This window comes from Tenrec ecaudatus, chromosome 4 (genome assembly GCF_050624435.1).
Source record: "Tenrec ecaudatus isolate mTenEca1 chromosome 4, mTenEca1.hap1, whole genome shotgun sequence".
Lineage (NCBI taxonomy): Eukaryota > Metazoa > Chordata > Mammalia > Afrosoricida > Tenrecidae > Tenrec > Tenrec ecaudatus.
In genome coordinates this window covers 16,475,844-16,493,371 of record NC_134533.1, presented here as the reverse complement: position 1 = coordinate 16,493,371, position 17,528 = coordinate 16,475,844, and the positions used below count along the sequence as shown (strand labels likewise).

Genomic DNA, 17,528 nt, shown 5'->3' with positions numbered 1-17,528 from the left:
TTGCAGCACCATAATTCAAACACATAGACTCTTCTTTGGTCTCTAGTAGGATGTCTAAAGCACATATAAGGGGTCTCCTGATAGAACCATTGCAATGGGTGAGCCATGAACCTTTAAAGAAGGGACTAAGTAGATGAGGAGAGGGCCTTAGTGGTTTCAGGAGAGAGTCCTCATCTTCCAAGCGGGATCTTTGGATTTGATTTCCAGTCCATTCACTTCATGAGCAGCCACTACTCATTTGCCAGCAGGGCCTGGTATGTAGTTACGATGCAGACCAGATTTCAGTGGAACTTTCAAACTAAGATAGACTAGGAAGAAAGACCTGGCGATCTTCTTCTGAAAATCAAGCAATGCAAACCCTGTGGTTCTCTAAGGATAACAATGGTCCCAACTACAATCAATTATGGCAATGGCACAGGTTGTACTAGCGTTTTCATCCCATTGTTCATGGGGTTGCCGCGAGCCAGGGATTGACTCAATAGCTTTTAACAGCAGCTTTTAACTCAATGGCTTTTAACATCGGAAGTCTGTACAAATCTTCATATCTGATTCAAAGAACTTGGGCCAATGAGTGTAGTCTTGGGCAAAAGGGGAAGGGAGACATAACAGGAGCAAAATGTCCCAACGTATCTTTCAGTTGAGTTCATTTTGATGCCTGTGGACTGGCATCCCTCCCTATCTCCTTAAGTCTTCAATGAGCATCAGCAGCTGCTTTGCTGAGGATGGCATTTCTCAGCGCACCTTTGACATCTTTGTTTCGAAGAGTATAAATCAGGGGATTGAGCAGGGGGGTGACAAAAGTGTAGACGAGGGCGATTTGGCGATCCTCATCTTCTGAGGTGCTGGAGCGGGGTCGCAGGTAGACCAGACTGCAGCAGCCGTACTGCAGCAAGACCACCGTGAGGTGCGAGGAGCAGGTGGAGAAGGCCCGCCGGCGGCCTTCGGCAGACTTGATACGCAGGATGGCCAGGGTGATGAACACATAGGAGACGCAGATAAGCAGGAAGGGGACGGTCAGCACGAGGATGCCCACCACATAGAGGACGGCCTGGTGCACTCGGGTGTCAGCACAGGCCAGGCGCAGGACCGGAGGGACATCACACAGGAAGTGGTTGATTTCCCGGCGGCGTCCACAGAAGGGCAGGGTGAAGATTAAGGCCGTGAGCTGCAGGGAGAGGCAGAGGGCCAGGGCCAGGGCACCAGCCACCATCTGGACGCACAGCTTCTGGGTCATGATGAGGGTGTAGTGCAGTGGGTGGCAGATGGCCACGTATCGATCATAAGCCATGACAGCCAAGAGAAAGCAGTCCGTGCTGCCAAGGGTGACAAAAAAGAACATTTGGGCCCCACAGCCAGCCAAGGGGATGGGCTTCTGGGCCCCCCAAATGTTGGCGAGCATCAAGGGCACCACCACGGAGGTGTAGCAGATTTCTAGGAAAGACAGGTTGGACAGGAAGAAGTACATTGGGGTACGGAGGGAGCTATGCGTGCACACCACCCAGATGATGGCCATGTTGCCACAAAGAATCATCAAGTAGAGGAGGAGGAAGAGGAGGAAGAGGAGGGCTTGGAATTCAGGGACAGCAGTGAACACCCGGAACACAAACTCGGTGGGGCCCGACTGGTTGAGGAGAGGGTTCCAGGCAAACATTGCTCCTGCAACAGAAGTATAGAAAGGGCAGAACTTTAACTGCTGGTTGCTTAATTGTCTGAATCAAAAGACCTGGTACTTCATAGTTGAATTTGCAATTACCAATAGGGCTTCTGGTTTCCAATCACAATACTTGGCAATGAATTGCCAATAAAAGATGTGATGCATTTTTTCCTCGGAAGACTCCATGATATACAATGGATGTTCATTTTCAGAAGCTCCTGGTTAAAAAGGCACGTAGATGAACCTGTTGCCTTAACTCTTGAATAACAATTAACTCTGGGATTTGCAATCCATGTTGATAGGAGTTAATTCTTTTCTCCTATTTAATTCCACCAAGGAGTTGTGTAGCCATTTTCACAATTAAACAAATGGATTATGCTTGGATTGTGGTAACGATTCTTACTGCAGTACAGCACACATGCTGAGAAGATTGCAAACTTTGATTTGTTTTTTTTTTACAAAGTAAATACACTAGTAAAACTATCCATGCTAAGAAATAGAACATTACTGGTAACCTAGAAGCATTCTTAATGCCTCCTTTAGTATGTATTCAGTGGTTCTCAACCTTCCTAATGCCGTGACCCTTTAATACAGTTCCTTATGTTTTGGTGACCCGAACCATAAACTTATTTTCGTTGCTACTTCATAACTGCAATTTTCCTACTGTTATGAATCATAATGTGAATATCTGATATTCAGGATGTATTAGGAGACCCCTGTGAAAGGGTCATTTGACCCCTAAAAGGGTCACAACCCACAGGTTGCGAACCACTGCTGTATATGGAAACATAATCTCAAAAAACCAAACCCATTGCCATTGGCTGGTTCCAACTCATTGCAACCCCGTAACATTGACCCTTTGTGTTTTCAAGGCTGTAAATCTTTATGGAAACAGAAAACCTCATTGTTCTACCGCTGAGTGGCTGGTGATTTGGAACTGCTGATCTTGCAGTTAGCAGCCCAACTTGTAACCCACTCCAGCTCCTCTTGAGATAGGAAAGACAGCAAAAGCCAGGAAACAAGGAGCATGTGAGCAATTATGAACTGGTTAAAAATAAGCTGGGAAATAAATATTTTATGAAAATAAAAATGGAGTTAATGTTCTGTTAGAGATAGATTCTCACATTCACATAATAAACACAACCCAACTGAGTGTAAAATGCACTGACATGGGAAGGCTAGCATTGCTTTAGTTTAACTTCATGCTTTACGATCTAGCCAATGCAAGAAGTCAGAAGACGATGCAGAGTATTTGATTGTGTAACTGAAAATACAACAGAGGCAATAAAAAACACTAGAACTAATAAGATAATCTATTGTAGCGGTCAGTAGTAATGCACTGGAAGTTCTCTTAACCAATCTTCACTTCATTCATTTGTCAGATTCAACAAAGCTCTTCCTTCCTTCTTGTACAGATGCTAACGATGCCTATAGTACACCGAACACAAGAGACCCCTACCTAGTCTATTATACTTGAGCACTTATTGCCACACGGACAAGTTGAATTGTATGCTTACAAGTTAAGGGACTGACTACACTTGAAAGGTTGATTATTTGGATCTACCCAGAGGCACTCTGGGAGCTCCAGTGGAATAGTTGGGTAAGTTTTGGACTGCTAACCTTAGGTCAGCAATTCAAATCCACCATCAAGTTTTTTTTTAAATGGCTCATAATGACTGACAGCTTCCTAGAAACCCTATGGGTATCATGGTCACAGTGAGCTGAAGTTCACACAATGTCAATGAGTTTGGTTGGATTTTCAGCAACCAGGAGAAAGACCTGACATCTCCGTATGAATTGGAGTGTTGGAATCTACTGAACAGCAATTGCTATTTGTTTTTACCCTTCTCAGGCTATTATTAGAGTGTTCTGCAAACAGTCCAGGCACAGAGGAAACCTAGTGGGTTACACATTGGCTACTCAGTTCAAGACCAACAGTTTGAAACCACTAGCCACTCTCCTCCCATAAAGATTCACCATCTTCAAAATCCACAGGACCAATTCTACTCTGTCCTAGAGGGTTTCTGTTGAGTCAGAAATGATTAAATGGCTGTGAATTTGGAGTTTTTATTATTTTACAATCATATAATATATTAAAAAATTTCCTTCATCCTTTGGGATTTTAGTATTTTGTAGGGGAGGAAGGATAGTAGCGTGTCGATCTTATGGAATTTGTAGGCAGTGAAGTCTAGACTTGAACCTAGTCTAATTTAAATTTCACATGGCCTATGTTACTTGAAGCCCTGGTGGCACTGCCGGGTAAGCACTGGACTAGAGACCAGAAAGGCGGTGGTTCAAACTCAATAGCCGCTCCTCAGGAGAGAGTTGAGGCTATCTGCTCCTGTCAGGACGACAGTTTCAGAAGCCCTCTACAGGGTTGCTATGTGTTGGAATCAACTCAGTGGCAGTGGTTTTATGCTACTTGGTGAGTCTTTGATACCTTATATTTGGATAAGGAAATAACTATGAAACCTGATAAGGTATCTGTGAAGATGAAATGTTTTCAATATATCATGTGCCATTGGACAGTGAAAGATATGACAAAATAACAATTATCAAGGGTTCATGAGCTGGGAGTGGGGAAGGAGGGGTAAAAATGAGGAGCTGATGCCAGGGGCTTAAGTGCAGAGCAAGTGTTTTGAGAATGACGAGGGCAATGAATGTACAAATGTGCTTTACACAATTGATGTATGTGTGGATGGTGATAAGAGTTGTATGAGCCCCTAATAAAATGATGAAAATATCTATCTATCTATCTATCTATCTATCTATCTATCTATCTATCTATCTACCTATCTACCTATATCATGCGCTTATGATTTAACAACATCCCAAGAAATGTGTTTTCCCTCCTTTCTTAACTTGTGATGGGTTATTTCCCTTGGATGTTTGCCCTTTAGATCTTATCTTTTCTAGAATGAAGAATATGGCTCTTTTACAATAGTACTTCCCAGGGCTTTTAGCTGCTCTGCTCAATCCCAACCAAAAATATGAAGCGTGAAAGGGGGAAAGGACAAGACTATAACAAAAGAAAAAGTGTCATTAGGATAGTCACAATTACCAATAATCAATATCAAATAAGACCGGTCTCAATTCAATAGAACATGGAAAAAACGATTTGTCTTATGAAAGCATAACTCCATATAAGCAATAGTTTGCATATGTTCATGCAAAACATACCATGTGGCACCGGGGTGTCTGCTGTGCCATGCCATATTAGTGTGATTGCAAGCAAAGGCTACCTCCAAACCCAAGGTGAGCCTATAATCTACTCGAGAACCATTCGCACCAGAATTTATACTTATATATTAGTATTCCCCTTTTACGGTCATTTGTACATGCTTTTCACTTACTCTAACCATATTGTCTAATTTTCAAAGGACTTATTTGGGACCCTTGGAGAATGCATTTGCTTGCTTCTACTCAATGGGAGAACATTTGAGGCACAATTAACGTGAAATATGGTGACTACTAATTTTGTGCTGCTGAGTTTGATCCCAATAGGAGCTGATGAAACAAATACTATATTATAGACTAAACATATATTTCTGCCAAGCTTTCTTGAAGTATGAGAATAGACACCATCATTGTTACTAGTTTCATTAACTAAAATGCATGGTATCTTGAGGTGTGAAAATTTCCCCTGTGTTCGAGTTTTCCATCAGATGAATTGACTCTGTCATTCAACGTCCACTCTTCAGGTCCCTCACCTTGAAGCAATATGTCCATTGGTACAAATGGAGTAAATGGCCATTTCAGCATTTTAAAATTCTGGTGAGTGGGTGAGAGGTTAATTGCATATAAGAGTTCTTAACAGAGAGTTTTCTCTGGGTCAGCATTTAATTTCCAAAAGAGCTCTTTGGGAGTAAATTTCTGTGTTCTGAATTTGTGTCATTCAATGGTCGATTTCATAGTGTACTGATGAGCACTCTGGACTCTGAATTCAATCGCTGTATGATGTGGTGAGACATCCAGAGCTTTGTTCCAATGTCCCTCCACAGTCCATGCAAATCCATAAATGCACTTACTATTTTCAGATTTCTATTGCTCTTTCTTTCAGAAAAACTACTTTCCTCCAAACCTCGCAATCATCACCACCTACAGAATTTCACTTGATGTGAAACACTTCAATCAAGACTACATTTAAGGCGTCGCAAAGGTAGGAAATGCCTGTCTATCCCCCGCATGGATCAACGTGTTTGCTAACTTCATCAAACTTATTGGTTGAACAAACTCATCCATTTGTCACTCAAATTCATCAATGTGTTCGTCTATAGAAAACAATCAAATAATAGGAGGATTGAGGAAGCATGAGAATGTCTGTCTTCTTTCACTGTATTTCAAGCATGATTGATTTGATTGGCATGGAGTCTACTTTTGTAGTTAATTTGAGGACCTTTGAATCTCCTTTCAAAGTTAATTGGTTGGTTCCCTCTGTAGCTCAAATATACTACACTTACTTGAGTCTCAAATAAACCAGTACTTTCCCAATCCAGTGGCTATTTTTTATATTTGTTTACAATATATAAATAAATGAAGGGGTTCATTTGACCAATTGATGGTAGGAAACACAGGCACTAAATTATTAACATGCATATCAAACCAAGGCAGTTGATAAAGTTAGGAAACTCATCTAGGTAGCATTTTATTCCTCACTTACTGATTAGAATAATATTACAATGTGTAAGAATACTATTACAATACTCCTAGTACATAAATGCTATATATAGAAAAAGCAAAGCTCTGCATAGCAATATAAATACTGGGAGGCATTGAATTCCTAAATCTGAGAACTCAGGGAATCTAAGATATCTAGGTCCATCCTCTACATCATACCTAAAAATGGATGTCTAAGGAGACCCATCCTTGTCCAAAAGCATATGTCTAGTTATGTGTATACCTACACATTCTGAAATATCTAATAATGGTGGCATAGTGTTTACTAGTTGGACTGCTAATTTCAACGTTAGCAGTTCAAAACCACCTGATGGTCTGAGTTTGAAAGACAGAGGCTTTCTACTCCTGTAAAGAGTTACAGTCTTGGAAACTCACAGAGGCACTTCTACTCTGTCCTATAGGGTCACTATGAGTCAACATCAACCCAACAGCAGTAAATTTAGAGAATATTAAACTTTGAGACTATTAGCTGAGAGTGAGCACACCCTCAATATATCCCTCCTTAGGTGTACATCGAAGTCTGTGCACCTTAGTCAGAGGGTACAGACACACATGGGGGAAGGACACATACGTATGATTCTGGCTGAGTGGCTGAAATGAATGCCCAACTCTGTTTAGTGCTATGCACACAAGTAAGAGAATCAACCTCCTTTGTAAAACAACCAAAGACATCTTGCAAATTTTGTGGAAAAATTGTAAACTCTTCAAAACTCCCGGAAATTATTTTCCCTCAATGGCATGGGTCACTGAGCCGTTCCTCAGCTAATTACATCTTTAGAAGACATTTAATCTCTCCATTAGAATATGAGTTCTGGATCTGCCTTTTATTAATTTTAGGACCATGGGTAAATCTACTGAATTGTCATGAATCTGATGAACAAAACAACTATATATAGTATAATATAGTTACTCTACAGAGTTCTTGTGAGGATGAAGTCACATGCATTAAGTAACTTCTTTTCCCTTATTCCTCATTGAACTGTTTGCCTCAGCTCTACGGAATCACTTTTGGTTCATTGCTATTGTTTCTCTTGCTCTAGAACCTTTCCATCTTCTATTCCCTGTGCGTGAGACAGTCTTTTCTTGAACATCCCCAAACTGTTTCAGAGTTCATTAATGTGTCATCTCTCTCAGCAAACTTTCCCCGAGCTTTACCTTTCTTCACCTCTCATAATAGATGTTTTTGTTATGAACTGTTAGAAAACCAACCCCATTGTGCTTCTCAATCAACTACTTAAACTGATGAACATGGTTTTGTCCTATGAACTCAAGTCTTGGCTCAGCAACATGAAGGGATAGAAGGCATGGTTGCCCACTTCAGCTTCTAAAGGAGCATTCTCTCAGGAAGGAACTTCTAAATTGTGTCTCCTAGAACAAGGAATCCTCAAGACACCTCAGAAATGAAAGTGACTGATGGTCACAGAAGTGATTGATGGAAAGTGGTTTTTCTGAAAAATAAAATTCGGTTGTAAAGAAACCAGCTTAATTTTATCTCAAAAGATTTCCAACTCTGTTTCACCATGTTAATATCCTGTTTTTCACACGGCACCATTAAACAGATTACAGTTTAATGATGCAGGAATAAGAAGCCTGGGTGAACAGGGGCTTAAGTCCTCTGCTGCTAACTGACAGTTTATAGATAGCGACATTTCCTCCCAACCCTGCCACTCCAAGGGAGAAACATGTGGCTGACTGCTTCCATAAAGATTCCAACCTTGGGAACCCTTCTGTCACATGTGGTCACGTATGTCGTTGGAATCCACGTGATGATACTTTTAAAAGTTTTAAAAGAAAACAGAAGGAAGAGTAATAAAAAGGCATGTTGGTTTTATACTTACCGTATATACTCATGTACAAGCTGAGTTTTTCCAGCACATTTGTAATGCAGTTTTTGTGGTAAAATGAGGTGTCTTGGCTGATATTCGGGGTGGCTTATACTCGAGCATATACGATATTAAGTATGCTTAGCTAGGCAATTCAACTATTTACCCTAGCTCCCTTTTCAGTATCCGTAAGCATGGACAGTAATATGGATGGCAGCAAATCTTTGAAGCTTTGGTCGTGCAGCAGGTTATGCTTTGGGCTGCTAACTACAAGGTCAATGATCCACGCTGATGCACAGGAGAAAGACAAGGTTTTCTGCTTGTGTAAAGATTTACAGCTTCAGAAACCCACAGGGGCAGAGTCAGAATTGACTCGATGGCAGTGAGGTTTGAGCTGAAGCTTGTCTGTCACAAATCCTATATTGATATGCATCGCTATTTCCCCTCAACTGCACATCATTGTATTGATTTGTGCTTGTTCTCTTTAGAAGTAAAACCAAACCATTTTAAATCAAATCCATGACATCTCTTAAGATGTTTCCTTACCCCTTAGACGTTTGCTTCATTCCACCAGCCAGTTAAGGAAAATTACTAATGTGCAGGTTACCATTTTAGCTGCGATGGGAAGAGTTTCTGCCCAAGCGGAGGCCACTTTTTCAGAGAGCTCACTGGCCATGTCTGTCCTCTCTTTCATAGAGTAAAACGAAGTAAGAGTGAGCATGCTTTGTTTTGTGCAGCACTTCCCAGAGAAGACAAGTGACTGAAAAAGCTACCCAGATGAAAACATGGAGGTGTCCACTTCATGTCGCAGCCTAGAGCACAGCTCTTAAAAAATGTGATCAGGGTGGAGTAGGTAGGAGGGGAACCCTTTGGAAGAGCAGCGCTATGGAGCAATTCCAACTCAAAGTCCTGGGTGAGAAGATGCACACCCTCTTCCTCACCAGTAGAAAACAGATCTTCTCTCAATGTCCAGTAGTGCCCGATTTTAGTTAGATTATTTTGTGTCCTTTCTAAAACTTCCTCAGAGCTAATGAATCTCCAAGGAGAAAGAATTTCTCTAGTGGTTTCCCTTGAACTGAACCCAAGTAGAGAAAATATTGGAGGGAAATTTCCCAAGTTAATCAACTTCGAGATGGTTAATGGGCAATTTCTGTATGGTCACCACAGAAAGCTGTTGTCTGGGGGGACAACACACAGTTGGTATCTGGAGACTCCAGGCAAACTTTCTCAATCCTGGTATTTATCTCATTACTGATACTGTGTTCCAGCAAGTCTCTCAAGTGAGCATTGGTGAAGACAGACGTTCTTACCAACTCGTGCTCATGGAACACATGCAATAAACTAATCTAACACTATCCCAAGCATCTAAAAAACCCTGGCATCTAATCCTGATTTGGCCTTGTGATAACGTCTACCCTCAAGCAAGGAGTGAAATTCTCACATGGGCTTTTTCATTTATGATAGGAGGGTTTTGGTTAAATAGACTTCATAGAAACTTTTACTCTAAAACTATTCTGGCTAAGAAACAAAATTCATGTAGGATTTTTCTTTTGCTATAATCATTCATCTGACAATTGGCTTTATCTTTGCACACTGTACTTATTTCTATTCTTGATTTAGTTTTTCCTGTGCCAATCTCTTAATTTTATTTATTTTTTTTAGTAGTACCCCCAAGTCATAGTCTGTGCTTCTCAACCCCCCTCCTTTTATTCGCCTCCTTCCAGAGGTGATGTCATTATTACCCCACACGTCCATCTTCTTGATGCCATTAACACCAACCCCTGATTCATGTCCACTACTAACAAGCTCTTTATTAACACCCAACAAGCATTTATCAAGCTCTTACCACGTGCCAGGTTCTATTGGCTATGATTGTGATTCACCAGTATACAGAATGGAAAAAAACCAAGGAATTTATAGAGATTTCAAGTTGGGGAACAAGAAGTCAGACACCAAGTAATAAATAAAATAAGAACAACCAATAGTGTGTTATAAAGTGTAGGTGTTAGTAGAAAAAAATGTGAAACAGGGTAAGGGGACTGGGAAGGGTAAGGGGACTAGAAACGTCAGAGAGATAAGAAGGTGGCCAGTGATTAAAAACCTGACAAATGAGCCAGAAGATGGAGAGAGAAAGTAATTTAGAGGAGATATAATAGAAAGGGAAAAGTTTTTTTTAATTTATTAAGTGAAATGAGCCTCAAAATGTATCCAGATCCTTACAGAGCCAGCATGTTTAAATCCACGGATCTTGTGATTAGCACCATTCCCAATTTGGACCACAACAGACACTTCCATTCAAAAGAGGGAGGAATAAGAGGCACTTAGTAATTGCTAGTCCAAAGCAGTTCTGACATCTAATTGGGCACACATTTCCAGGGACCTCAACTCTGGCAGCCAGAAATGATCTTTCATTACAGGCAAATTTTACTCCTAGGTTTGGTCTCCTGATCCCAGTTTTTTCCATTGCAAAAATTGGTTCTGCCTTCTGAGGCATTCCTTTGCGAAGTCCTTCTGTTAAAAAGAAAATAGCACACGTTTGCTACTGAGGTTTTCTAGATGGCTTCCAGGCATAGGAAGTTGGGAGCTGGAGTCCTTGTTTCATCTTGAGTTGTCTTGTCTCTTTTCATCTGAGTGGATTGTGGTTTCAGAGTGTTCATGCAATACAAATTAATAGAAACACCTCAAATGCTTTGTGGGTTTTAAATGACTCTTAAAAAAATTAACCTATCGATTGTCATCTTTCTACCCTCCACTAATAGATTTTTGTTTTTCCATAGCTGTTGCACTTGAAGTCCAGATCATTCTCAAACCAGTGCTACATGTTTTACCGTTTCGGTATGGCAACACCCTGCTTCTGTCTACCAATGTTGTTGTACAACAAACTGTCATAAACCATCAGTCTAAAATAACAACTGTCTATTACTTCCTATAAACTTGTGAATTGTCAGAGTAATTTGATGCTTGCCTTGTTTGGGGTCACTAAGAGGGTTAACCAGAACAGTGGAGCCTCTCACAACACATAATATGTACTCTTCGATTCTTCATGATATGGAAATAATTGGAAAAAAATTAAAACATTTATAAGAGCATAAAAACACTGCAACAATCTAGTTATGCACCTAATAAAATTACGAATGGAATCTATCGAGAGCACTATAAAGATTGAGCACGATAAAGATTGATGTTAAAACTCAAAGAAACCTATAAATAAATATATTCCAAGTTTATGTATCAAAAATCCAATATTATGATGATGAAAATTAGGTGCAAAGTGAGTTATATAGAGTCAATGTAATCCAAAATAAAATCTGAATATTCCTTGTTAGCAATTTTAGAAAGAAATGCAAATAGCTAATTTTAGGACATGTTGGAAAATTACAGTCACTAAGACCTTTAATGCTAAGATGGACAAATTTATCAGTGGGCCAGAACAGAAGGTCCTTAGTTAACCTCAAGCACATATATATTTAATTGCTTTTCCATTAAAACACTGAACCAATTCAATGAGTAAGCAATTATTTTTCAACAAATAGCCTCGAAATCACTCTCTCTATATATGGAAAATAACATTAAATCATACAATACATAACATATACAACTGAATTTGGGCTGAGTCATTAAGTTATATAAGTTAATGAAAAAAATCTGAAAAGCTTTTAAAATAAAGCATAATTGAGTATCTTCATAAGACATAATTGAAGAAAATAATGAGAAGATGACTAGTTTTACCTTATCTCAAGAAAACATAGTGAATGAGATAGTGTGTAATGGACATAGAGATTGATTATAAACTTTATTCTTTGCTTATATCAAAGGTATTTGTTGTTTTTCTTGCTTGATACCTTTTCTCATACAGACAAAACTATGCTAGAATTCTGGGAGTGAAAACAAGGCACAAGAGTGACTAGACTACAGATTATGCGGTAACAAGCTAAGGATAAAAAAAAAAAAGAAAAAGAAAATGGAGTCAATCCATCCTCAAGTCCAAGAGTTCTTTTGAAAGTCTATCCAAACAAACTGCAGCGAAGTGGGCAAACTAGATCAGAGTCAACGGATCAACTGCCCATAGGATCACGATGAGAAGCAGACTTCAGAATCTATGAGACAATCATAGATAACCAGGTGGTCTATTTGTTCCGTGTTTAATGACTCCATCTGTAGGTAGAGAGAAGCACTTTTTAGACATCAATGACCTTAAGGAATTAAAACTCACTCTTTATAGTTTTCAGATCTGAAAGAAGAGAACCTGGGGGTACCCATCAATTAGTTATGAATAGATCAATGATTTTTATCAAGTAGCCCAATAATCTAGCCCTTTCTTTCTTGAGTTCCATGTTCATTGGCATGTGACTCCTAAAATCAAATGCTGAAAGAAAGCCCTAGAAGTTCCTTGGACTCCTTTCCCTTGACTTCTCCCACTTTTTGATTCCCTCTCAGGCTATCTCCTCCCTCATTCCTTTTTCCCCCTTGCATCCACCATTATTTCTCCATTCCCCTCCATGTCCAGAGTTCGTCTTTCATAGGCCACTGGAGTGGCATCTTGACTTGGGCCTGGTATGTTGTAAGGCAATCCTCCATCCACAGAATTTCCCCCCTTCTTCTCCATAACGTATTTATGATGGAGGACGTCTACTTTGGTGTTACAGCTGTGACTGCTCCCACAAAGGAAGGGAGAAGGTCAACATTAGTCAAAAGTTGTAGTCTTAATTGGACATCCCCTTACCGAAAGTCACAGGGAAGAGATGAGCCAGTCTGGATGCAGTATAGCACTAATGAAACATACAACTTTCCTCTGATTTTTTAATGCTTCCTCCCCTCTACTATCATGACCCCGATTCTACCTTATAAATCTGGCTAGACCAGAGCATGTACACAAGTACAGTTAAGGGCTGGAAACACAGGGAATCCAGGACAGATAAACCCCTCAGGACCAATAATGAGAGTAGCAATACCAGGAGGGTGAGGGGAAGGTAGGCAGGAGGAAGGGATAACTAATCATAATGATCTCTCAGCGGGACAGATAACAGAAAAGTGGGTGAAGGAAGACATTGGTCAGTGTATGACATGAAAAATTAATAATAATTTATACATTATCAAGGGTTCATGAGGGAGGGAGGGTGGAGGCGATAGGGAAAAAGAGAGAAGCTGATACCAAGGGCTCAAGTCGAAAGAAAATGTTTTGAAAATGATGATGGCAACCAATATACAGAGGTGCTTGACACAATGGATGGATGGATGGATTGTGATCAAGAGCTGTAAGAGTACCTAATAAAATGATTAACAGAACAAGTTGTAATTTTTATCACAGCTGTTATGTAAATGGAAATAACTTCATTAGGAACATCTTTAAGGGTATGTTGAAGATAGAAGGAATTCAAGAATGATAAAAGTGCCATCATGAGAACATATGAGAGGTAGCAGGCATGCCTTTCTGGGAAGATGAGCGATATGTAGATTAAACAAATATAGCAGGCTGCAACATGCGTTGTTGCTGCTTTGTAGATAAAAATAGTCAAGTCAACTGTATATGGCTCAAACTGATGCATAGAAATTCATCTTGAAAATAATTTTTTATGGGTTTACACTGATCTGTATTATAGAAAGTTTTGATCAGGTAGTTGGGCATCACTTAGCTCTTCTGGTCTCTGGGTAGAGGAGGCTGAAGTTCGTGATGCCCATTAACCCTTTGAACTATTTCTTTTGCAAGCGTCTTTCATTTTCTTCACTCTTGTTTGCTTCAAGCAGAGAGATTGAAGGTAACTCCTTTACCCAGTACTCTTTGCCTCCCCTGGCACCTGCCCCCCCCCCCCATACACAGTTAAAACCTTGTGAGAGAATCAGCTCTTTCCACATAGTTCATGGGGGAAAATGGAATGGAAAGATATTGGGATTTTTATAGTCCCTTATGTTGATTTGCTAACACATTTCTTTCCTAGATGAGAAAGGATTGAATAGTATGGTAGAGATATATCTATATTTTAAATCCCCAGAAAAAGCAAAGCAAAACAAAAGCCAAACCATCTAGCAACCCGTCAGTTGAGACTTACGGTAACGTCATGTGGATCAGAGGAGAACTATGCTCCAGGGGCTCCAAGGCTATCATTTGGAAGTAAACACTAGGTCTTCCTATTTAGGAACCTGTGGGCGGATTCTAACCGTCAATCTTTCGGTCAGTACACGAGGGCTTAACCCTTTGCATCTCATAGCGGAATAGCATGCAGACAAGTTATTCCAGTTTTTAAGATTAGTTTGCCCCTGAATGGACAGAAATCCCATGTACTCAGGCTGGAACCAAATCTTACCTGATGGGTTTTTCCCTTCCCCTCTTGGAGAGGCAATGCTTGGCGAGAATTCTCCCAAGGGCTCCTTTAACCTCATTGTTTCTCAGAGTGTAGATGAGTGGGTTGAGCAGTGGGGTGCCCAGGGTGTAGACCAGTGAAAGGAGTTGATCTTTTGTCGGGGAGTAGCTGGAGCTGGGTCGCAGGTACATGAAGGCACAGCAGCCGTACTGCAGCAGGACCACAGTGAGGTGGGAGGAGCAGGTGGAGCAGGCTCGGCTGCGGCCAGCTGCTGAGTGGATCCTGAGTACAGCAGACACAATGAAGGCATAGGAGGTAGCAATGAGGAAGAAAGGCACAGCAATGGCTAATGTGGCTGCCACCAGCACTGAGTGCTCATGGAAGTGGCTGTTGGTACAAACAAGCTGCATCACGGGGGGCACATCACAAAAGAAGTGCTTGATACCTCGAGCCTGGCAGAATGGCAGGAAGAAGATGAAGACCACCAGCTGAGTGGACAGGAAGAAACCAATGACCACAGAGGCCACAATCAAGCGTCCACAGAGAGTCAATGTCACGATGAGAGGGTACTGCAAGGGGTGGCAAATGGCAACATACCGGTCATAGGCCATGACAGCCAAAAGGAAGCAATCAGCACTGCCAAGTCCAATGAAGAACGCCATCTGAGTGGCACAGCCCAGGAAGGTGATTGTTTTCTGTGTCTGTATGGTGTTGGACAACATATGGGGCACAACTACAGTGGTGTAGCATATTTCTACCCCTGAAAGGCTACCCAGGAAATAGTACATGGGTGTATGTAGGCGAGCATCTGTCTGAATTGCCAACATAATGAGGACATTCCCAGTAACGATCAAAGCGTAAACCAGGCTGAGTCCAAGGAAGGACAGGACCCGCAGTTCTGAACACGATGGATAGGCCAAAAACATGAATTCCATCAATACTGAGTGGTTTTTCCAGGACATTGAGCTAATAGCTTTTTTTCTGTGCAGAGTTACAAAGACAAAAGGGAGAATCAGACCAACAATACATTGATATATACCCTGAGTCGTTAATTTAATAAGTCAGAAACGAGAAATATCAGACCTAGTTCTCCCTCCCTTCCCCACTTTAAAAAGCCTTCTGCATAAAAATGTATAACCCAGTTCATAACTTCAAGGAGCAAGGCCAACCAACATAGAAATTGTTTGAGAAAAAGAGGCACTAGTGGAATTCAGGAGTCATTTTCAAAAGAAACGGAATAAAAATGGAGTGATCTCAGTCATTTCTCCAGAAATTGTCAAGAACTTTTGGGGAACAAAGGTCAAGACAGCGGGGACAGGAACGATGTGTTTATTGCTCACCCTCACTGGCCCGGGAGGCATTGCTTTGGAGATATGTCGGTGTAATTCTCCAATTCTCGTGGCATGGTGGAGAAGACAGCTAACATGACTATCGTCCAAGGTAGGTGGGATCACAAGCAATGTATAAATAAGATAGTTGACTTTTAGAGAGAGGATGGCTTTTCAATTTGGGGAACTAAGCAAGACTCCATGGAAGAGAAACCAGGGGATACTAAGCCCATTTAAGAGACAGGAGCTAGAAAACAATTTTAAAGTTCAAAGCATGGGGTGTAGGACCAAATAGAGGGTCCAGATGATTGGAGTGCAAGGTGTTAGAATAAAGCAGGAGGAAGAAGAGTCTGCAATGAAGTCACAGTGCGTTGAATGCCAGGTTCAAAAGGGTCGGCTCTACTTGCTTGGTGAGAGTAACAGTGTGGGCATGTCTCCATCAGGTTGTGCTTTACAAAAACAATCAGCGACAAGATTTGGAGGCAAAATGAACAAACCTATTAGAATGAGGAAATGAAACAGAAGAAGGCTCAACCGGATAAAGGGCTGACAAAACGTTGAGCTTAACATTATGAGGGGTAAGCCTCAGCATCCCAAGCCCTGCCCACTGTGGTCTGATTGCTCAACCAGGAACGGTGTCGCACTTGAAGGAAACAGGGCCTTTCTTTGTGGAGATCAGAGCAGCGATGTGACCATAAGCTCTTAGTGCACAAGCACGCTTCCTATAACTTTGGAAGACGATGGGAAAGGCCGAGCCAGTTCCTGTTTCCATGCTTCTCTTCCCTTTGAAGGAGGCAAAGGGAAATCTGCGTGAAGCCATAAAGCTTCCATCTAAACTTGTCTGATGAACAGACATAACTTGCCAAGGTCATGCCTTCCCCAAGAAGGGAAATTTTTGATTCACAAGCCCATGTTCACAAAACTCCATTAGGGATTAGGAGACGGGAGAGGATTATTTACAAGGCCAATACCCCAGACTTTCTTCCCCACTCCAGACCTTCTCAAGGGCAACCCTTCAATGTCCCTTTCCAGGCCAACTCATCCAAACGAGCCAGGAAGAGGTAATATATGTCTTTGTTTCAATTTGTCCAGTTTTAAAATTTGCTGCTATTCAATGTGGGTTTTTAAGACAAACCTCAATCCAGGACACCACTTCCAATAAAAATATTTCACATCCACCAACCTGATGTGACAAGCACAGGGAGGATGTGGCTAGGGGCCACCACCACAAGAAAGGCATGTACACCATGGGTGATTCTGCTGGTTTCCCAACTGCAAACAAACGCTATCTATTTTATCCATCCTCGTTTTTTCTTCTCAATTTCATTAATGCATGGAATTATTTCTAATGCCACTTTACTATAGCTTGGGGGGAATGAGAAGGAGTGTAATGTTAGCATTATACTACATACTTTGAAATTAAATGGTATGATTTGAATCTCATCTCCTGGTTGTAATGCTAGGCAATATATATTTTGTTGAAGCCATGGGTTCCTCATTTGAATAATGAAGGAAAATCCTATTTAGTTTATAATATTGTAATGCGATTTAAAACCGAATGAGAGACTAATGCCAAGAAGTCTGAGTAGTACAAGTGGTTTGCAATCAGTCATTAATTCAATAGTTGCTGGTTAGTCGCACCCAGGGCTTTTGTGACAGAAAGGACTACTGATTTGCTTCTGAAAAGATTATAGACAAGAAAACCCTATGGGAAAATTCTATTCTGTGACATGTGGGGTTGGGGGTC

At 41.0% G+C, this 17,528-nt stretch overlaps 2 protein-coding genes across 2 annotated transcripts; both read right to left on the bottom strand.

Annotated features, from left to right (window-relative positions):
- Positions 1 to 691: 691 nt before the first annotated feature.
- On the bottom strand, positions 692 to 1,651 carry OR10Q1 (olfactory receptor family 10 subfamily Q member 1). The gene has a single exon (XM_075548102.1). The coding sequence runs from the start codon at positions 1,649 to 1,651 to the stop codon at positions 692 to 694; it is 960 nt and encodes a 319-aa protein (XP_075404217.1).
- Positions 1,652 to 12,604: 10,953 nt separating this feature from the next.
- OR10W1 (olfactory receptor family 10 subfamily W member 1) lies at positions 12,605 to 15,482 on the bottom strand. Its single transcript, XM_075547599.1, has 2 exons — positions 14,457 to 15,482; positions 12,605 to 12,806 (listed from the first exon to the last, which is right to left on the bottom strand). Exons 1-2 carry the CDS (start codon positions 15,413 to 15,415, stop codon positions 12,605 to 12,607), a joined length of 1,161 nt encoding a protein of 386 aa, XP_075403714.1. The 5' UTR covers positions 15,416 to 15,482.
- Positions 15,483 to 17,528: the final 2,046 nt, after the last annotated feature.